The 22,090-nt window shown below is 42.3% G+C and overlaps 7 protein-coding genes across 8 annotated transcripts; 4 read left to right on the forward strand and 3 right to left on the reverse strand.

Moving 5' to 3' along the window:
- Positions 1-4: 4 nt before the first annotated feature.
- LOC117137027 (protein PTCD3 homolog, mitochondrial) lies at positions 5-2,200 on the reverse strand. Its single transcript, XM_033298233.1, has 2 exons — positions 1,748-2,200; positions 5-1,693 (listed from the first exon to the last, which is right to left on the reverse strand). The coding sequence occupies exons 1-2, from the start codon at positions 2,072-2,074 to the stop codon at positions 62-64; spliced, it is 1,959 nt and encodes a 652-aa protein (XP_033154124.1). The 5' UTR covers positions 2,075-2,200; the 3' UTR covers positions 5-61.
- A 290-nt stretch (positions 2,201-2,490) lies between these two features.
- LOC117138028 (glutathione S-transferase E14) lies at positions 2,491-3,717 on the forward strand. Its single transcript, XM_033299836.1, has 4 exons — positions 2,491-2,679; positions 2,814-3,014; positions 3,072-3,194; positions 3,288-3,717. Exons 1-4 carry the CDS (start codon positions 2,530-2,532, stop codon positions 3,510-3,512), a joined length of 699 nt encoding a protein of 232 aa, XP_033155727.1. The 5' UTR covers positions 2,491-2,529; the 3' UTR covers positions 3,513-3,717.
- Positions 3,718-9,656: 5,939 nt separating this feature from the next.
- Positions 9,657-10,760, forward strand: LOC117137602 (muscle-specific protein 20). The gene is made up of 3 exons (XM_033299120.1): positions 9,657-9,767; positions 9,907-10,239; positions 10,309-10,760. The coding sequence occupies exons 1-3, from the start codon at positions 9,738-9,740 to the stop codon at positions 10,498-10,500; spliced, it is 555 nt and encodes a 184-aa protein (XP_033155011.1). The 5' UTR covers positions 9,657-9,737; the 3' UTR covers positions 10,501-10,760.
- Positions 10,761-11,860: 1,100 nt separating this feature from the next.
- On the reverse strand, positions 11,861-14,715 carry LOC117137601. 2 transcript variants are annotated; one of them, XM_033299119.1, is made up of 4 exons: positions 14,436-14,533; positions 13,017-14,370; positions 12,355-12,451; positions 11,861-12,297 (listed from the first exon to the last, which is right to left on the reverse strand). In XM_033299119.1, exons 1-4 carry the CDS (start codon positions 14,531-14,533, stop codon positions 11,906-11,908), a joined length of 1,941 nt encoding a protein of 646 aa, XP_033155010.1. In that variant the 3' UTR covers positions 11,861-11,905. The 2 variants fall into 2 exon arrangements, with proteins under 2 accessions (XP_033155010.1, XP_033155009.1); XM_033299118.1 differs by having other exon boundaries at positions 13,017-14,715.
- Positions 14,716-14,885: 170 nt separating this feature from the next.
- On the reverse strand, positions 14,886-17,304 carry LOC117138051. Its single transcript, XM_033299867.1, has 3 exons — positions 15,514-17,304; positions 15,347-15,443; positions 14,886-15,282 (listed from the first exon to the last, which is right to left on the reverse strand). The coding sequence occupies exons 1-3, from the start codon at positions 17,233-17,235 to the stop codon at positions 14,909-14,911; spliced, it is 2,193 nt and encodes a 730-aa protein (XP_033155758.1). The 5' UTR covers positions 17,236-17,304; the 3' UTR covers positions 14,886-14,908.
- Positions 17,305-19,555: 2,251 nt separating this feature from the next.
- Positions 19,556-20,390, forward strand: LOC117137878. Its single transcript, XM_033299607.1, has one exon. It carries the CDS (start codon positions 19,650-19,652, stop codon positions 20,319-20,321), a length of 672 nt encoding a protein of 223 aa, XP_033155498.1. The 5' UTR covers positions 19,556-19,649; the 3' UTR covers positions 20,322-20,390.
- Positions 20,391-20,912: 522 nt separating this feature from the next.
- LOC117137879 lies at positions 20,913-21,775 on the forward strand. The gene has a single exon (XM_033299608.1). The coding sequence runs from the start codon at positions 21,007-21,009 to the stop codon at positions 21,523-21,525; it is 519 nt and encodes a 172-aa protein (XP_033155499.1). The 5' UTR covers positions 20,913-21,006; the 3' UTR covers positions 21,526-21,775.
- Positions 21,776-22,090: the final 315 nt, after the last annotated feature.

Raw genomic sequence — 22,090 nt, forward strand, 5'->3', positions numbered from 1 at the left:
TGTATTTATTTAATGGTTATTTATTTAACAGCGTTCATTATATCATTTACAAAAGACTCTACTACTTATCGAGAAAACTTTCGCCTACTAGCGATTTCAGTTTGGACAGGTGTGTTTCATTTAGGGTAAATCCTTCATGAATACGTTTGGCTAACGTCCTGGAATCGAAGTTGTTCTCAACGGCATATTGCAGGGCAAACAGCGCCTGGCTGGGTGACTTCTCCTGCACACTTGCGTCCACAAATTCTAGCAGGGCATTTAAGCTTGGTGTTCCGGGAATCCTGTGCTGGTTTTTATCAATGTGGGCGAAGACCTCGGTCGCCTTATCGTAGCTACCACCGCGAACGAGAAGCGTGAGTATATCTCCCAGCATTTGGCCGGTGAAGGACACCTTTCGGAGTCGCCTGATAGCCTCCTCCACCCTTTCGAACATGTCCAGCGCCACCTTGGCGGCCTGTTCCGGTAACTGTGCTTGGGCTGGCGAATCTGGATTCGGCTTATTATCTACCAAAATGCGAAGAACGTAGAGTAGAAGGCTCTCTCGGTGCGTGTGATCGAACACGACCATGTCAGACCAAATGCGCGGCACATACTCAACGCCTCCGTTGATCTCAATGGCTCTGAGGATCTCCTCCATAATACCGGGCTCCGGTATGTAGATGTTGGGCACCAGCAGGTCGTAGCTCAGCATGAAGTCATCAAATGACTCGGTTTGACAAAGCAGTGCCAGGTAATTGCGGTAGTATACTGATTCCTTAAATGAGTCGCCAACCAAATCGTAGTTCTTGCCCGTGTGCAGCAGTTCGTCAACCTTCTTCGCCAGCGATTTGTCGTGTAAGTGATTGCGACACACATCCATGGCGGTGGCAAAGAAGTATGTGTCTTTGGGATGCTGAATCTGGAACTCCTTGCCAGAAATATCGTTGAGGATATCCACAATAACATGGGACACTGGTCCTCTCTCTCGGCAGAAGATGATCAGCAGGTAGTAGTAGGAACCCAGGCTGGGATTCACACCCAATTGTTTGAATTCCGGCAGAGCTTGGAGGGCAGCCGTGCGTGCCAGCTTAAAGTTGCCAAAGGTGCTAATGCACTGAAGCACTGCGTTCAGAGTTCCCAAGTTGGGTCTTAGCTTCTGCTGCGACATTTCATTTAGAAGCTCCGTGCAGAGCTGCCAACGCTGCTCGGCTGTGTCCTTCAGGAAGCTCACTATTTCGATAACGGAATTAAAGGTGTTGGTGTCCAGTTGCACCTGCTTCTCGCCAGCCTCCTGTAGCAATGCGTATGCCCGCTCGCACTGCAAGTACTTGGCCATTCCGCGGATAAGCGAGGCATATGATTGCGGCGTCTTTGGTTCTATTTCGGAGTACAATTTCTCTGCCAGATCGCCATCCTTCCAGGTCTTGCCACTACGCTCGCGTCGTCGATTGTTCTGCAGGAACCAGCGCTCCTCAATGTATTCCTCCGGCAGTGGATCCTCGTTGTTGTGGAAGCACACCAGTTCCAGCAGACTCTGCTTAAGTTCGGGACTGATTGGATTTCCCTTTTGTTCCAGAAGGTTGTAGACTAGAACAGCGTCTTTGAGTTCACCCTGGGAAATCAGTTTGGCAAGAGAGTTCTCGTCCACCACTGAATCCTCGGTATAGACCATGCTGGGTGCGAATTTCTCGATGGCTGGCTGCGCCTCTTGGTGCTGTGACATGGGAAATGATTAGTATGTGTGAAACACTTCTACCTGGCTGCTTACCATAAACAGCTCGCGGTGCTCCTCCTTGATCCACTTGGCAGCCTTGCGTCCCGATTCCTTTGACATGGCATAAGAACGCTTCGCCGCATTGGACATGGGTATCAGGAACGGGTCATCGTGGTACTTGTAGTGGGGTGCGGTGTGATCCCTGGCCACCGTGCCTGCCAGAGCCTGGAGCAGATCGGTGGGCGAACGCTCGATCCGATTGGGAATCTCAATGGGGGCATCTTCCGCCGGCGCCGCTGTTGTGTAATGTGCTCCGCTGGAACTCAAGCTGCGCGCGATGTTCGCCCTGGGCAGCAGTCTCAATTGGCGCGAGAGGTACATTGTTTAGCGGGCTGGACACAAATCAACCTGATTTTCAGTAATAAAACCAAGAAAATTAAATGTTTTTCTGGTTTAAGTGGGAAAAATGCAGGTGCTTCTTCTTGCCCAGAAAGTGTGGCCGATCAGCTGAGTCTAACAGTCTGGTTAACAGTGCGTTATAGTATGTCGTTTTCCAGCACTACTTCAGGGATACCACACAATTTGCAAAATGAGCGCCAAATTTAAAATGACTTATCTATCTTATCAATTTTCATTTTCATAGATCTGTACTTTTGGTTAAAGTAGACAGTGCTTATATATTTAATATTAATATAACAATTAACTGATGAATTCTCTCGTAGTATACATTAAAATGCCATTATCAATCAGTACTGTGGCTACAAATGCTTTTCAATTCAGTTACTGATTGACTTTCAAGACGTTCGTTTGTCTGTTTTCTACCTGATCCTAACGATATGTCTGAGCCCAAGCCGATATTGTATTACGACGAGCGCAGTCCGCCCGTCCGCAGCTGTCTTATGCTAATCAAATTGCTCGATATAGATGTCGAGCTCAGGTTTGTGAATCTCTTCAAGGGCGAGCAATTCCAGAAAGATTTCTTAGCGGTAAGTAAGACAAATTTATTCAGGGGATTTGCTTGAAATAAATTAGAGCAATCAACATTTAAAGAAAACAATTAATTTAATTTGAAAAAATTCCTTATAATTATAATTTCTGTTTTATATTTTGCCATTTTTAGTTAAATCCCCAACACAGTGTTCCCACTCTAGTCCACGGGGATCTGGTGCTGACGGACAGTCATGCTATACTCATTCACCTGGCGGAGAAGTTCGACGAGGGCGGCAGCTTGTGGCCCCAGGAGCACGGAGAACGGATGAAGGTTCTGAACCTCCTGCTCTTCGAGTGCTCCTTTTTGTTCCGACGTGACAGTGATTTTATGGTGAGTGTTTCGCAACTAAAACTAGGTGTTTACATATTTGGTTTTTATTTTTCCCAGTCGGCGATTGTCCGCCAGGGATTCGCCCATGTCGATGTGGCACATCATGAACGCAAGCTGACCGAGGCGTATACTATCATGGAGCGCTACCTGGAAAATAGCGATTTTATGGCCGGGCCACAGGTAAAAAAAAGAGCAGCTCATCTGATTGCGATTCCCTGTCGTTGTGGCGGCTCAATTAAGTCTAGAATTTCACCTTTGTTTCCGCGGTTTCAGCTGACGCTCGCCGACTTATCCATCGTGACCACATTGAGTACCGTCAATCTCATGTTTCCACTGTCGCAGTTCCCACGTCTGCGGCGCTGGTTCACCGCGATGCAGCAGCTGGATGCCTACGAGGCCAACTGCAGTGGCTTGGAGAAGCTCCGCCAAACGATGGAGAGCGTCGGTAGCTTTCAGTTCCCATCCTCATCCGCGGTAGTCACCGAGAAGGTGGAGTAGCACTGGTTATCAAAAGGCTTGTTTAATTAAGCATTGAATCGGATTTAATTTGATGGTTGCGCCGCACGTGTGGATTTTAAATCTCTTACATTTCTATAAATTGTAAAACATTGTTTAAGTTACAATTAGTTTATATATACATATATATAGCATCTATTAAAATTTAAATTCAAAGATAAATAAACCGATTCATGCCAGATAATAATTTTCCAAGAATACAAATAATTTCGCCAATTTCTCCTTTGAAAGTGTAAACTACTAATGGGTAGTAAACGGATATCTAGCCATCCAACCCTTTTACGTGGTTAAGCAGCCAATGTATATATTTGCTCTGGTGTAGGGAAAATATATGTATTTGTAATTCCGCCAAATTCAAAGTAATTTAGCGGTTGGCCGCGACCCTTAAGCAAGCTCATTAACATATATGCGAGTGGATGACCCGTGTTTACCTCGAAAAACGCTGGCAAATATTTGACTGCTCCGGACGTTTGCGCTCGTAATGACAGCTTGTCAGGCCTAATAGCCGTATCGAGTGCCCTCCAGTTGAGCGGGGTAATCCTGTTCGAGGACCAGTTTGCTAATTGCTCCGCATCGAACCTCGAGGAGCAAGTAACTCGATGCCCAGGCCAGCCAACACGAACAAACTTTGGCGCACGCACCGAGCACCACATCCATGGCCACGTCCATCTTTACAGCTTGGTGTCTACGTGCACCTGGTCCTCTGGTCGGATGTCTGCTCCTCTGACCCTCTGGCTTTCCAGCTGCCAAGTGTCGGGCAAGATGCAGCCATTCCCAATGCCTTTTGTTGGCTGTCCGAGCAGCATCTTCCCGAGGCACGCGGCAAACTTTGCGCTTATACTTGCAGCAAGTTTTTCAATTTCACCCGGCGTTGTCTCAACATTTATCTGCCCTTCATGTTGTCAGTGCTTGTACAGAGATTTTTTTGTCATGGCCACCGGAATGCTTTAGCTTTCTGTCAACGGCCATCCAAAAGCGCATCCGGGTAACCAAATATATAAAACTGAATAATTTTACTTAAGTTTCATCGTACTCTTTTGCCGCAGAGATTAGCAACTTTGTCGGTGAATTTGCATCAATTTGCAATTTTATGTGGGCCGGCAAGTCGCAAATAACAATTTGTGTATGCACAAGTGTCCAAGGAATCAGAATACATTTAAATATTTTGGTTGCCTTGATTCATAATTCTTAGTTATAGGTACACCTTCATGATATATATTTATTAAATTTTCTAATATCTAGGAAACTATCTTAAAAACAGCATATAAATCTTTACAGATTTGGTTATATTGACATTTAGTTTTACGATTTTTAATTTTAAAAAAGTTTTTATTTTTTTCTTAGAGCATAAACTGTGTCGACACTCAAAATGAAGCATTTTCTATACCACTTTTTCGTGTGTTTTTGCATGTCGCTACGAATTCGATTAAAGGCCACGTTGCCCCATACATGCGACTTTATTTATGGGCAATTCCAGCGGCGGACGATGATGATGCAATGCCACCCACTGGGAAATGTCCACATGCCTCAGCCTCGCGGAATCAAATTGATATATAAATATATATGTATGTATAAAGGCAAATTTACTGTGCAAACTGGGCGGAAAGGCAATTTAATTTAAATAATTACTGTTGTTTTTATGAAGCTAAAATAAATAATTAAAATCGAACTGGCAAGGACTTTTAGCCTGCATAAATTAGACACAGTAAAACGTAATTATTTTGTTTTTCCAAAACTGCCAAAAACAATAATGGAAAGGGGAAAGGTAAATTGTCCTTTGTATTTTTAATGTGGAAATTCAGAAGATTTCAGGTATCTTATTGAATGAAAGAAGCATAAACTTGTAATAAAATGAAATAAAATTAAGCTCTAACATTAAAACTGAAAGCATTTTAATGGGGATTCATTTGCTATAGCAAACTTTTAAGATGATATAAGATACTTTATAAGCCCAGAAAAATTAAGAACTTTTCTTCATGAAAAGAAACCATCTTGATTTCGAGACGAAAACGATCTCAATGTTGATATCTTCAGACCGAAAGCAGTATCGAGTTAAAGATTCTGAGATCTAAATTCTCAAATCGAGATTGTTGATTTCTGCTTTACTTTTGACTTAAATTGTGCGTTTCTCTGCTAATGATATAGAAGTTTTCTGCCTTAACTAAACACCCTATATACTCACACCTTGTTCCTGGCAAGAGAAATCCCATAATTAGACCTATAATGGCTTCAAATTAGCATGGCTGCTAAAAACTGGAGCCCATCAAGGGGAAAACCCTGATGCGGCACACGTTGCCATTTACAAATCGAGTTACGGATGTCAGACGACAACTTTTGTGCCAAACTTTTTCCCATCGCAAATGAAGGGCAGAAGGGAGGTTGCAGGTCCAGAACTCCTTGAGCCTACATTGTGCAAATTGATTTAGTGAAAATGCTGCTTTGAAGTCCGCCTGTTCAGCGCCTGTCAGTCAATTTGTCGAAATGGAAAGTTTCTCGATGCGGGGAAGTGGATGAAACCTCATTACTGACTCCTAGTTGCAGCCAGAAAGGCAGCCAGCTTTAAAGTGTTAGCCAGGGAATTCAATTAGGCCAGGCCATGCCAATTCCCCAATGGGAACATGCGGTGGCCAGAAGTCATCGGAGCGTGTTGCTGAAATATTGACAAAGTTTTCGCATTCGACCATTGGGACAAGCGATTTCGGGTTTAGCTCCTCGATTATTACATGGGCCAATATTTGACGATTTTATTTCGGGTCAAACATCTCGCCTTTGGCCGCTGCTGAGTTGGTCGTAAATTGGAAAGCAGTCACAGTTGAATTATTGATTAAAAATCCCTACACTTTTCGCCCAACTAACCGCCCTCGCACATATAAATTTTCTATTATATTATTTTCACCTTCCGTATTCTCGGCCAGCTGGTGGAGCAGAAAGACCTTTTTGTTGTGGTTAAGTGCTAGGCATCTTGGTTGCGGTCCGGCTGAATTTCTAATTAACCTTTTTTCGGGCTTTTCGGTGGGCGTAGGCGGCGCCACGCCCACAGCGCCAGTATCATTTATCTGGGGCTTACGTTCGGGTAAATAATATTGGGCGAAGCCAAACAGAACAGAAGAGAACAAACAGCTAACAAATAAAAAGTTCAAAAGATTCCGCATCGCAATCATTTCTGAATCAAGTTTGGAAAAAAGTATATACTACTTTCAAATGAATTGTAAAATAACGTCTTTTTAAAGTATATAATTTAAGCGCCAGAACTTAGGAACCAGATTGTAAAGATTACTTGATAAAATCATTTTTCTATGATAAGAACTTAAATTTTTATTAGCAACAAAGTCATGTGTGTGGAGTCAATAAATAAATGCAAAGTATAGTTTCGTGAAAAGTTGTCAGTTATTGTTTGGCTCATATTATAAGATTTAGAGAAGCAAAAATTGGCAAAAGGTGAAAATTTTTGAATACAAAACAAATAATGCCTCCAACATTGTGCTACGAATGTTTTTTTGAACGACAAAGTGAAAATTTTGAGATTTATTTAATTGCTTTTGTCGCAAGGAGCCGAAAAATGTCTACAGAAATTATGGGAAACTTATAAATATAACTAGTGGATGCCATGACCGCGGCGAATCGAGTGTTTATTTTCGTTAACAAAATGACGACATTGGGCATGATTTTCCAATTAAATGCTGAGCTTAAATAAATAATGCGTCTATTTATAGACGGCCAACTCACTGGCAATGGGGCACGAGTTGCTAGTATCCGTATTCGAATCGATGTTCTTCGTTTTGTGTTTGTTTATAAATGAAATTGCAGTCTGCAAACTGAAACGCTTGACTCAATTTCCGTTTCCGCCCAGCTTCACTGTAAGCCAGCGGAAGCGACACAAATGCCAGCAAGTGGTTGCTGGATGGCCCAAGGGCTCGCCGGATCCTTTGGAGCCATTGGATCCATTGGATCCCTTTGGTGCCTTCTCCCCAACGACCTAATTTTCGCTTGACTTCATTTCGGATATGCGTTGCCATTTTGTGACCATTGTGTGCTGGCCATTTTGCGGAGCATAGGCCTTCGGCCTGGTTGTGGATTTTTTATGCTGATTTATGGGAAAATAATCCCGGCTAACTTAGCGCCTGCAAAATGGTTCTCCGCCAGGATGTTTGCACACTCGAATCTAATTTTCCTGGCCAAAAACACACACACACACAATGGTGCTCTGTGCAATTTGGCCAAAACGATGAAGGCATGTCGTCGTCTGATGAGGATGCATGAAGGACCCCGGGGTCCGGATAATCAGCCATTTGTCTGAATTGCAATCCGAGGGAGACCGTAGTGCTTTCCAAAACCATCGAGTGTGTGCCATAGCGTAATTGAATTTGATTCTTTCACTTGACGAGCCACACCCCTCAGCAGAATGCAATTACAATAATTTAATTGCCGTGAAAAATGGCCGCCCGGCTGCGGGGCATTAATTAAATTTTTGCGAAGACAATAGTCAAAACCCAGCCTGCGGCGCATTTAATTCACTTAAATGGCAACCAATGCGGTTTACTTCAATTCGCCGCGTATTTGTTAATTAAAAAAAAAATGTAAAAAAGAAAACGCTCCGTCGAAGTGCCGCGGGCCAAGGAGGCGGTAAAAATAAACGAACACGCCATCTGTTTTTCTCGGGCCGAGGGAAAAAACAAGAAAAGCCTGGAAAATCTCAACTATTTCGGCTCGGCTCCACCTGTTCGGCATCGAGAATTTAGAAATAGTCGCGCTACCCATAGCACAAATTCGTCGCGCCTTTTACGTGTATCTCTCAGATATTCCGACTGTTATCGAAATTGTATCTGCTCTAGCAAAAGATTTTCGCCCATCCCGAAATAGATGTCGCTGTGCGATTTGTTTGTTTGGCTTTCCTCCTCCGAAACACTCTAATAAAATATTCATTTTTGCAGGGGGGGCACGAACTTTGACAGTTCCCAGTCGCCATGACTGGTCCTCTTCACTTTATTGCCCTCTCGTTAATTTTGAAGGCATGTTTTGCTGATGGCTGTCCTCGAACAAAGTGCTTTTCAATAACACAAGGCACATAATTCAAGTTAATTTCCCGCTCATAAAGTAATCGCTGTCCTCTTGCTTTTTAAGGCTTGCAAATGGCTTTGTCCTTTTCTTGAGAATTTATTTATATCCATTATCAGATTATAAATGCAATGCATGGATAAAATTATGTTTTAAATGCATTTAGGAAAATAACAAAATTTTAAAAAATTAAGAAATATTTCCATAATATTTATAATAATTTAAAATGATAACTTTAAAAAATAGTTTAATAAAAAATTATTTCGAATATTGTTTAAAAAACCTAATTGCCAAGTTAACAGCTCTTCAAAATTTTGAATATTGTAAAGAATGCTCCTGTCATTTTGTAAATCACTGTAAATTCAGAAGAACGTGTCTTCGGAAGATTTAATAATCAAATACAAATGAGATACCAATTAAAATTAAGTCGAAAAAAACATTTCCAGTAAAATTTAATGGAGTACATGACATTTTTGTAAAAATGAATACTTTTTCAAACTTGTTATGCAGAAAGTCCTTTTAACAAGAAATTGCCATGTCGCTGATCACAATCGTGTATCTGTGAATATTGTAAGGATGTCATGTCATCATAAATTTCGCTGTAAATTCTGGAGGATGTGTCGCTCGATGGGAACCAATTTGCTGCCATTCTTAATTATGACCCAATGCATGCCGATGGAAATTACGGGCAACGAATGCACGCGCCCGAAATGAGTTCAAAATGACAGCAGGACAGCAAGTCCGAAAAAATGCGGCTAACATGCAAATGAGCAGCGCACTTTGAAGAGCACAATCTACACACACACACATACATACACCCATCGATTGGAAATGTGTGAAAATGATGAAGCATTTGGATTTTTCCTTTTTCTCGGCCAATGATGATCTAATTTTATAACGCACGACTCATACGCGGGAGACGCGGGAAAAGTCGGCGTTTCGAATATATAGAACGCCCACGCTTCAAAATTTTCACACACTCGACTCCGAATTCGGATATATTTTTGGAAAATTCTTGAACGAATTCGTCGGAGAACGCTCTCTCGCGCTTTAAAAGCCGCATACGCCCCGTTGGCTGGCATCAGTGTTAGCTTGTTAGAGCTTTAGTGAAGATCCCGCAGGACCCGAACCCAAAAAAACCAAGAATCAAACATGTCTCTTGAGCGTGCCGTTCGTGCCAAGGTGAATACTCAATCAGTGAAGAAAAAAGATCCTTAAGAGAATGTACATACACGAAAAATATATGCAAGAAATGTGAAACAAAAAGTTTTGTGAAATATTGTGCCTAAAGTATGAATTTTTTCTCATCCGATCCAACTAGATTGCCGGCAAGCGCAATCCCGAGATGGACAAGGAGGCCCAGGAGTGGATCGAGGCCATCATTGCCGAGAAGTTCCCCGCCGGCCAGTCCTACGAGGATGTGCTCAAGGACGGTCAGGTGCTGTGCAAACTGATCAACGTGCTGTCGCCCAATGCCGTGCCCAAGGTCAACTCCTCGGGCGGCCAGTTCAAGTTCATGGAGAACATCAACAACTTCCAGAAGGCCCTGAAGGAGTACGGTGTGCCCGACATCGATGTCTTCCAGACCGTCGATCTGTACGAGAAGAAGGATATTGCCAACGTGACCAACACCATCTTCGCTTTGGGCCGTGCCGTAAGTTTAAAAATCGCATTCTATCTCCACTGTGATCCAGGCTAATCCTTGAATTGCGGCTCATTGCAGACCTACAAGCACGCCGACTTCAAGGGTCCCTTTCTGGGCCCCAAGCCCGCCGATGAGTGCAAGCGCGACTTCACCGATGAGCAGCTGAAGGCTGGCCAGACCATCGTGGGTCTGCAGGCCGGTTCCAACAAGGGAGCCACCCAGGCTGGCCAGAACCTCGGCGCTGGCCGCAAGATCCTGCTCGGCAAGTAAGCGCCAGAGGATGGCCAGGATGTTAGCATCCACACCCTTTTCTACACATATGCTAAGTGAACACACCCATATATATATTTTGTATGATGAAAAACATGAACAACACAATGATATTCCTCATCAAAGCAAAACTCAACACCAATGAAAACACACTCACACAAAACAACACACAAAAGCAACGCAAAGGCTTGTCGCCTTATATTAAGTATACGCCTAAGTTAATCTATTTATGAGTACAATAAAGTAATTCAAAAAACCCAGTTTTCCACTTTCCGATCACCTCTATAACCTTGAGCTCTCTACGTTCTTGCTGCTGTTGCTTGTGTGGGTGTACAGACTTTATTTATCTGCCTATGGTGCGTTCTAAAAATGAATTTCATACCTATAGCCATATAGCCGAACATATATATATATATATATATCATCGTATCAACGTTATAAACCAAACATAAACACACTCCGTTGAGTGTGCGATGTGAAACATTCCATCGAAGCGTGTCGAGGTCAGAACATCAGCGTTGGGCAGAGTTATTATCAAGATGGGCAACCATACACTGACTTCTATATACATTTTATATGTAGCGAAAGGAATTTTCCCCAAACTCACCTGTCCGAGGCGTGAAATTGTTCACTCGAAAAAAACACACACAACATAATGTATTGCAGGTGCAACTATGCTGGTGCCAAAAATGAAAAAACCAGACATCTCGCACGAATATTTCACGCCTTCAGCTGACACCTTCCTAATTTCTCGATTTATTATAGTCTGTCAGTGGGTGGAATTGTTGGCTTATTATGCCGAAAGTAAAGAGCAGGGTTGGAAGAATCTGGAAATTAATTTTGGATTAATTGTATATTAGATTGTATTTAAAAAATATGTTTTAGAACACAGAATATATTCAGCATGGATTTGTTATTAGTTTTAAATGACGCAGTCCGCATATGAAATATTTTCCTCATTCGTTTTGGCTAATTGAAGTGTACTCAGGTCGTGTGTATTTTAAACACAAATAGTGCTCAGAAAAGATGATTAAGAATAAAGCGTGCCAATTTCCGAATCGGTATATTTAGAATTTTGAAAATTTCCAACAATTGGTTGCTAGAAATATTAATGAGAACAACCAAACGGTATTTCCCCTTGGTTTTGTTGTTTTCTTCAACATATATATGATTGGAATAAATAAAAGCAGGCAAATAAATAACAAACACTGAAAATGTGGGGATATATATATATATATTCATAATGGTTCATTAAGAGATTTTCTCTACCGATTCAGGGTTGTTATTGATGCATAAGCTAACGACTAGGAAGTCTTGAATTTTCCATTGTTTATAGCATTAATAAACGACAAATATTAAATAATTTTTGTGGAAAAATGTATTTGGTTGAAAAGTGGTAATAGCCCTATTGAATAATCGAGCTCTTTTTTCGAGGTGCCATTATACTGTGCAGCTGATTGGTAAGTGATTTTAGCGTTTCCCGGAGACGCGAGACCGTTTTCTCCTTTTCCCGAACGTGGGCCACAGTTCGATCGTAGTCATACATCAATGCGGGCATAGCCAGGATACCACCCTGGCATGTCAAGTCTCTCATCCGTCTCCTAATGGCCTTGTGTTCCAGTTTTCCGCGACACAGCTCGGATTTTAGTTTATTTTTCAACTTATGCTTTTCCAGCAGGTTATCGTTAAGAAGGTGAATTTTGTTCTTAAGCTCGTGGGACTTCTCTCGATTGTGCTTAGTTATATGCAGATCGGTGTGGTAGAGCCTGCGCTGTCTTTTCAATTCAATATTTCGCTCTGATGGAGATGATTAATATGCATATACTGATCATATTGGAAGTAAAACAACTATACCTTCAAGCTTTTTTTCTAGGCCGATCGTTTTGTTTTGCACGGAAATAAAGTCATTCAAGCTCACACCGTCGCAAACCGTTTCTACATCTCTTATTTTCTAAATGGAGAAGTTTCAGAAAAGTATGTTGATACAAGTCAAACAAAACAATATTAGTGATAGTAAATATAATGAAGAACTACATGGCTGAATGGTGGTAAGCTATGCACGTGGTATAAAATATTGTGAATTATTTAAGAACACAATATGACAATTTGAATAAGCATAAACGGACAACATGCAGATAACATGTCGGATAACATGGCTGATAACATTGCGGACAACACGGCGGATAACATGGAATTTAACATGGCGGATAAGTTGGCGGAAAACAGGGAGATTAACATAGCATGTAATATGGAATATAACATGGCGGATAATATTGCAAGTAACATAGTGGATAACATGGCGGATAACATAACATGGCGGATGACATTACGGACAACCAAAAAGATAACATGGCGGACAACATGGAAAACACGAAAAACAACACGGCGGACAATATTGGCGAAAAACAAGACGGACAACATGGCGGATAATACGCCAGACAGTTGTCGGATAACAAACTCTCAACAACGCGATCAACATCGTGGACAACTTTTTGGACAACATCCTGGATACCTACTTCTAAGATGCGGGCCAAGGTGTGTTTCTGCGACATGAGCAACAGCCGGGCATCGCTTATTTGATTCCTATGGTCGGCCATAAGTCGGAGTTCGCGTGTAACCAGGCGCTTGAGGAAGTCGGTCTCGGCGTCCGGGCGAACCAGGACGTGTTTTAACGTCTGCTCGAGATGATGCTCCGTGCTGAGAACGATGTTCATGGCGTTGGCGAGGTCCAAAAACGCAGTGGTCATTAGAATGCCATATTTCTCCTTTACCCTGTTGAGGCGCTCTTGACCATAGGACAGATAGGTCAGGGCGTGATCAAGGCGACGGGAGTAGCTTTTCTCGGCGTTCTGCGGTAGGTGGTCAAAGTATCGGAAGTTTTTCGTGCGGCGGAAGTAATCTACCATTCGCTCCTCCAGCTGCTTGTTATGATCCCTCACACTCGTGTAATCATGCACCTCATTCTGCAGCGCGACCAGCAGCTTTTCTTTGTCCAGTCGCGCCCGAATATATTCATCAGTTCCCCGATGCTCTGGCATGACTACCTTATGTATCAAGTGATTTATAAAATCATAAATAACCTGGCTTGTTTCAATAGTCCTTAGTTGGGCTGCTATATCGATTTCGTCCTTTTCAAGTTGTGTCGTTATTACTGGAAACAACTGTTCAAAGCCCATGTACTCATTTTTATCTTCTTTCGTAGCTGTTGTTCTTTGAAAGTCGTCTTTTATGGGTGCCAAAGACTCGCAAAATGATACGGACTCGTACAATTGATCCATTGGAGTACGAGAACCACTGGGGCCTTTGGTGGATTCTTCTTCCGACTCTTCGGAATCGAAACTTGAATTGTCATCGGTTGGGGCACTCTTAAAAATTAATGATCGATTCGATTTAATAGAATGGGAGGATTTCCTTGACGTAACCGGTGCAATTGGCAGCGAAATATCCGACAGACTGGGAACCAGCATCAAGGATTTAACTGCCACTTTCATGGGATCTATGCTCTCGGATCTCTCGGTCACTGGCGCTTCTGAATCAGATTCCGATGGGGTTTCGATGAGATCGAGCATGTCTTCGTCCTCGGCATTAGCTGCGTCCAAAGTGTCTGCTGCGGGTGCAATATCCGTGTTTCTTCTGGTGTCACTGTCGATATCCTCACCCAGCTTGGTCCATAGCAATGTTTCATCGTCCTGTTCCTCCACTTGTGAGATGGACAGGTGCCGTTGAATACTGTCTTGTGATTTGCTGGCTATTTTGTCTTCCCTTTGGTCCTCCTGCTGTTCGCCAGACTGCTTCTTTTTCATCTCCTCCGCGTCGCGCTCCTTTAGTCGATTCATGATGTCCTTTATGGCCAACTTCCTTTCCTCCTTTCTAATGATTTTCAGTCTTTCTTCACTGTTTTCATTTGATGACATGGAAACCATTGAAATTTTCACCGAATCAGACTTTTTACTATCGCCTGAACGTCTCGAGGGAACTTCATCAGCCAAGGCCGCTTCGTTTTCCTCCAACAAATCAATCTGAGGTTCTTCATTTATCTCTGTTTCCATCGTGTATGTATTTATTTACTTCACTACTTATTTCGTTTTTGCATACGATGTTAAGTATTTGTATTTTTTATATTGGTTTAAATGTGCTTTTGCTCTTTTTTTGTTTTTATTATATTTTTAGTGTTTATGTATAGAGTTGTTGTGTGCTCGTGTACATTTGTTTTGTGATCTGGCCCTAGGCTTTTTCTGACAGTTTTTTCATCGAGACAGATGTTGGGAAGGGTACACTATAGTGGTACAGTACAAGAGTACAAAGGTAATGGCTTTCAATCCAATTACAACTTATTGTCACAGTAAAAGCAGCCAAACGATTTTATAATAAATTGTATTGTTTTATTGATTTTTAGATTCTTACAACTCTATATACTTCTTCCCTCTACACAGCTGAGCCGACGTTGGAGTGACTTCATGGTTTCCTTGAGCTTGGCCACCGTTTCCCGCTTCTCCTTCAATCGCTCCACGGTGTTGTCGTAGTCGTACATCAGCGATGGCATCGCCAGGATGCCGCCGTGGAAGGTCATGTCCTTTGACTGCTGACGCATCTTCTTGCGCTCCAATTTCACTTCGTAGAGACGTCTACGCAGGACTTTCTGATTTTTGATGGCACTCCTCAGCCGCATTTTACTTAGCTCAAAATTTTCCGCTAGAGCCAGCGCCTTTTCTCGATTGTGTCGGGTGAGATGAACGTCCATGAGGAACTGGGTTCGCATCCTCTTCAGGTCGGTATTGCGTTCTGCGGGAAATGTGTTCATTAGCCCATGCAATTTATTTTTTTTTTAGGCAATAATGGTTCTTACCTTCGATTTTCTTTTGCAGGGCAAACACATTATTTTGCACGGCCAAGAAATCTTCGATGCTCAAGGTCTCACTCAGTGTGTCCAGTTCCTTGATTTTCTGGTCAAGTCACAGAAGAATAATGTTAATTTGTTAAAATCTACAGATGCTGAAGAATTCGCAGACTTACCCCCATTATGCGACCCAAGGTGTGCTTTCTCGTGATGAGGAACAGTCTGGAGTCGCTGATCTCGTTCCGCTTGGCTGTCATCATTCTCAGTTCGCGATCGACTAGACGTCGCAGATTATCCGAGTCGGCCCGGACCAGCTGTTCCCGGAACAGGTGCTCCAAGCGTTCCTCAGTAATCGAGGCGACACTCTGGGCGGAGTGGAGATCCAGGATTACTCTGTTCATCTGGATGGCGTGCTTGTGCTTGGCCACATCCAGTCGATACTTCAGACTGTCAAGCTGGTCCAGGGCATGCATGTATCGGGTGTGGAATCGTTTTTCATTTTCCGGCGAGAGTGGGGTGAAGACCCGGGCATTGCGATTGCGTTTATAATATTCCACCAGTCGATTGCCCACCATTTCGTTGGTGTACCTTTCATACAAAAATGTGGTGATGACTTTATCAAGCTCGGACAATAGCTTATCCTTGTCCAATTTGGCCCGAATTTTATTGTCCTTGTTCTGGACGTCCGATAAACTAGCCGTCTCCTCGAAAAGGTCGTACAGTAGTTCCCGGACTACAGCCTTGATCTCGAGAGCATGCGAAATGGTTGGATCGTCTCGGACCTCGGGAACTGCAAAGGCAACCTTTGACAATGTGCTGAATGCATCGAGAGAACCTTGGTTTTGTTCCACCCTTTTTACGACTGGTATTTCATCGAATTCCGGTATGTCGGAGACATCGAGAGAGTCGACCTCACTTTCTGGAGCCGCCTCCTCAGCCTGTTGCTCTTTGTCCATGTCTCCAATCGATTCCGACGACGAGCTGGAGCCGGAGTCCATGTTCGACGTTGGATCCGCAAAGAAGCCATGATCATCCTGGACGCTTATCACCGACCTAGCGTCCAATGACTGTGGAGACGCATCGTGCTCCTCCGATATGTCCGACAGACTCGGCACATCAAAATCCCTCAGAAAGTTGGTTTTCAATTGGACTGAATCCGGATCGCATTCGGTTTTCAACGTTCTCGTCGACACAATGCTTATGCCAGTCAAACTAACCGAATAATCAATGTCCTCATACTTTACATCCGATTGGAATATGTTTCTATCAACGGGGCCATCTGTGAAGCCATAGGTGGGGAATAGGCTGACCAATTTGGGTGCCTGGAATGGATAGTCTTCTGACTCGACGGTGAGAACTGACGAGGACACAGACTCCCCGTCCCCAATGGTGGGCTCATCAAAGTTGACTAGCTGTTCATGCTCTTCTTCCTCTACCTCATTATCCCTGATCTCTTCAATATGTTCCGGTGTAAAATGAACTGGACTCTCGATTGCCATCGGTGCGAAGCGAGTGGTTGCGAAATTCTTCAAGCGCTCCTTTCGCTCCTTCTTCAGCTTCAGTTTCTTTTCTTCTGGCGACAGTTCATCTGAGGCTTCCGTTGGCTGCACTTCATTGCCAAGCTCAGTTGCTTCGATAGCTACGTGTTCGGTGGTTCCCGCTTCCTGTTCCTCCTCCGTCGCCTCCTGGGCGGTGATTGCCGCAGGTTCGATCTGTGGCTTCTCCTCCAGCGGTTCATCGCCAACTGGTTGGCTGGCCTCCTCTGGCTTGGAGATCCCTTCGGGCTCAGCTGTTGATTCTGCTGGCACAACCACTGGGTCTACCTCGGATTTTTCACCTGCCTCGTTGGCCTCCGCCACGTGCAAGACTTCTTCCATAGAGGCAGGATTCTGGGACATTTTTAGTGTTAATGTGTGCGTGTGTTTTTTTTAATGTTTTTTTTTTATTTTATATATTTTTTGTGTGTGTTTATTTTGTGTTACCTATGGGTGTGTTGTGTTTTTGAGTTTCTATCTTATTGTGACAAATAACTCAAGCAAAATAATAGGCAATCAAAAGTTGACTTTAAATTGCTTAATTAAAATTTAAATATATAAATAATCCAAATATATAAAAGCTCTTTCAGTATAAATTAAAAATAAAGGCTTTTGATTTAAAGGAAAACTAGTATACTTTTAGGCTTGGTGTAGTAATACTATATCCATTTATATTAAACGTTCTCAAGAAATTTAATAAATGAATTGAAATGATATGAACTAATACTATTAAAGACAGATAATTTAGTGTAAGGTAATTTTTTTCACTTTAAGAACTGCAACTCCATTACCGAACTTTGTGTGGAATTAAGGCGAAAGTGCCGGACTTTAAGCACCATCTGGGGTCCAATTGGAGGACCTAAGTAAATCTTGCGAGGGCTTTAAAGTTGATTGATCGTTGCCCATTGTGTGTTCGTGGACTTTTTTTTTGGTTTTTTGTGCGTGTGCGGTAAACTTTATGACATTGATAAATTTTTAATAAATATGACAAAATGTCGGTGCTTTAATTCACTGCCATTTTTGGGCAGCGGCACCTGGTGCCAGGAGCCAGGATTTACATAAAAGTGCTGCAGTGCTGGAGAGTGTAATTTGCATGGGAAGCACTGCAGCACTTGGAATGGATTTCGGGTCTTAATACTTTCCGTTTGATTGTCTGGGCGTGGAAATTGATTCAGCACAATGCCAAATTGCTTTAAATTATGCATGAGCCTGCGACTTTGCTCACCCAATCCACTGCTTTCCCTTTGATGTTGCGGAGGACATCTGGGAATCATATTCAATAAGCCGGATCCGCAGCAAGAGGGCAAATAACTTTTTTATGACAGACGCAATGGGCCAATCCCCTTTGATGGCTGTTAAATAAATTTGTTTTCGATGTCATTTAAGCCGCTGCCACTGCCGCGCCTTCAGGTGAATAATAGCCAACTTTCTGATGGATATTTAATAGTCGGGTAAACACCGGTGACACTATAATTGCCCATACTGGACACTCATCAGTGGACACATGTGGCCTACCGGTGGACCCACTTCCCAGTCGCCTCACGTCTTCGGCGAAACCGAAAGGGAATCCTTTTGCTATTTATCATTCAGTCCGAAACTTTTCGGGAATCCTCTTTTTTTTGTTTGCTTGTCTGTCTTAAGTGGCATTTTCGGCTTAGGCGTCTATAGTATCTGCCGGATACTTAGGAGAACTCTTGAACTTGACTTTCCCTCCACGAAACGCTTCAATTACGCTGGCACGTTGCGCCGGCAAAATTGTAATTTACGAGTGTTTTTCTACACAGCGCGGGAAAAGATAGCCTTTTGGATAAAAAAAACTGAGCGCTTATAAAAAATACATTCTAAAAATTGTATGGTAAAAGTTTTTGTTTTGCAAGTTGAACGTTATTTTCTTGCTGAACTTATTTAAAAAGAAGAAATATGCAAGCGCCTAACCTTCGCGTTTTTTTATTTAATGAAGCTCGTTTATTCATTAATTCATTTAATTTAATATTTTTTCCAAAAAAATTATATTTAATAACAAAGTGACTCAATGTATATATTTCGAAACGGTGTTTGTGGAATAATTATTTACAGTTTAGAAGTTCAATTGAAGTGTGTTGAATTGAAAGTGTGTCGTTATTTAAAAACAAATAGGCATTTAACTGTGAATCATTTAAAGATTAGATGAGTTAACATATATTCTATTTAATTTAGGAATGTATTTTTTTATAAAAGAAAATTAAACATTTCCTGTAACTGCAAAACATTTTCGATGGTAGAGTTAACTTTTTGTTTGCTGTGTACTCGTATATACTTTTAAATTTTTGCTCATCTGTTTTGAAGAAGCATCAATAATTACAAATTGCGCGTCGGGATGATCTGCAGTGATCCGTGGGCTTATCAGGCCTGACTTTGGCAGCTCGATAGTGCAACGCGTTCCACAGCCTCTCAATTTGTTGTCATGAATTATGCAAGTGAGTCTGGATTTCTGGACTCGCAATTGGCGCAAACTCGAAAATTGCGCAGTACCGCGGAAACTGAAATGAGAGAGAGTGTTATGTGTAATCTATATGAAATATACCATATGTATTTATACATTCGTATTTGATGGAGGCTTTAATTACGTTTGTACGCGTAATCTGGAAATCTGGACTGAAACGAACTTTTGAGGTTTCTTGGCACACCTTTGCCATCGGTCGTAGTCAGTTTGCAAAAGAAGGTCTTGGCGCAAAGTGTGTCTAGAGAAGCACAGGAGAGTTTACATACCATAAGAATATACACCAAGGACTACATCAATGCAGCGTTCACTGTTACTACTGGCTGTGTCAGCCATCCTGTTCTGTGCTGCAGTGGCTCTGCCCTCAAGACTGACCATATCCGAGGAGGCTTGGCTGGATCACATGCTGACGCTGAGCGAAGACAGCAGTGAACTGCAGGAACTAGACGAGAGCACCGGAATCCACATTAGAAAACGATCTGCCAAGGATGCCAGCAGCTCCTCTGAGGAGCATAAGGACCAAGTCAAGGACAAGGCCAAAAACAAGGCGGACAGCTCCGGCGATTCCTCCTCCGAGGAAAAGACAACACCAGCTGCGGTAGAAGAAACTACTACGGAGCACTCTGCTAGGAAACGCAGAAGCACGGAGGATGCGAGGATACGATCCTTATGCCATTCACTGAATGAATTGTATATTGAGCATCCCGGTAGACAATCTGTATATGACAAACTGTATAACTTTTGTAAGCTAAGGGAGTCTAGAAAAAGGCGCCAGGCTGCCGATCAGAAAACCAGCGATGAGTCGGACCTGGATGCCCAGGATGAGAAGGAACTGGACGAGCAGATGGCGCTGGTTGAGGCGGAACTTTTGAAGGGCAAGGATAACACCAGCATCGAGGACTACGCACAGGGATGCGAGGTCATGGAGGTTAGCTCCAAGGAGGCCAACGAAACCACATATGCCGAATGATATTTCTAACAGAACTTGAGTTTGAATAAACATAAGTAACATTAAAAGTATATACCTTTTCATAGCTAATGTTGTCGTAGCCATATCACCCTTTTACTTTTATTACAATGATTGAAAAAGTCATTAAAACAAGAGATTAGTCTCTTGCCTATTTATTAGTAACTTTTTAACTAATGGGGTGTGTTATATATTATGAAATATTATCCTCTCCTATGAACGTTGTATTTTCGTTTGCAAATTACAAAACGTTAAAGTATTTTCCTAATAATTATTACTAAAAAGATTTCTAGGATTTAGATATACTAAAGTTTCATCAAATTATTTACCCAATATTTTTACTATATTATTTAACTATTACCATTAACTTGTTCTCACTACTTGAAACTTAGTTTGTTTAATTGTGTAAGTCAAATTACGAATTACGTGCCATTTTTAAGGGACTAAGTGCGACTGTTTCAATCTACATGCATTATAAAGAGTCATTTCTGAGACCCACTATCTGCCTGACTCAACTGAATTTGAGTCTATAATCACATAATCGCCGAGGAGGAGATAGCATATTTGTTGAGGTTTCGCAAGTAACGTGTGCTAGTCAGAATCAGTTCGAAAAAGTCAGTCTTAGTGAGGAGAACACACCCATCAAGCTAGTGGACACAGTTTTCCAGGATATACAAGGATTACCGGAATGCGTCGATCTGTTTTGCTGCTCCTAATCTCCGCCATTGTGCTGAGTGCGGCACTTGCTCTGCCAGCGAATTGGAAGGAGTCCGAGTCCGAGTCCGAGTATCATGATTATAATGAGCTATCGGAGCAGCAGGATCTGAACAGCAGTATCGAGAAAGCTATCAGCAAGCGAGCTGCCAAGGACACTAGTAACAGCACGGACGATGATGAGCTAACGGATGGGGGCAATGAGGATGTTAACGATAAAAGGGACAGCTCAATGGAATCCTCTTGGGTGGGGGAACATATGCTGATCGTGGCATCCGAGGAAGAAGCGGAGTCCGCTGTCAGAAGGCGCAGGTCTGGTGAGAGGAACAGGAACTTATCGCTCCTGGCCACGATTTGCCCATATGCTGATTTCAGCCAATTGGAGAATGGTATTACCTTAAATTCTAGAATTGAAATCAGTGATATGTATGCGATTTGTAAAACTCTACCAGAGTCCGGTCGGGCACACCCAATACAACATTCCAGCGATTAAATAAAAGCAAACCAAAATTCCAAGAACTTCAAAATTCTTATGAAATTTCCAGTTTTCATAAGTTTCCCTCAGTCATGAGACCCTGACCCATTAGTCATCTACTTCATTATCAGTAAAACCATCCTTATCACGACAGCAGTCGTCAAAGTTGTCTAACCTCAGAGCAAAAATGTAAGCTTCATGATTGTTTACGCATTTAAATTTATGCTGTACTCATGAGGACTAAAAATAAAGTTAACATTACAACCAATATTTTATTATTAACTATAAAATTAAATTTTTTTTTTTAATAGCAACAAAATCTCTTGGTAATTTCTATATATACTTATAACGAACTTTAAAACCTATTTTTGGAACTGAAGCTAGGGTATCTGGTAGTCGAGGAAATTGACCACAGCGTGTTCTCTTGTTTTCGTACGAAAAACTATGTACCATATATATGCTAAACGAATTGTTTTTTTGTTTTGTGAAGTCATTTTTGTGATTCGTGTCGTCTGCATTTTGCGCCCTTTCCGACGTTTTGGGATATTGAAAAATTGTCTCGCAAATTTCGCCTACGGTTTTG

This window comes from Drosophila mauritiana, chromosome 2R (assembly GCF_004382145.1).
Source record: "Drosophila mauritiana strain mau12 chromosome 2R, ASM438214v1, whole genome shotgun sequence".
Taxonomy (NCBI): domain Eukaryota; kingdom Metazoa; phylum Arthropoda; class Insecta; order Diptera; family Drosophilidae; genus Drosophila; species Drosophila mauritiana.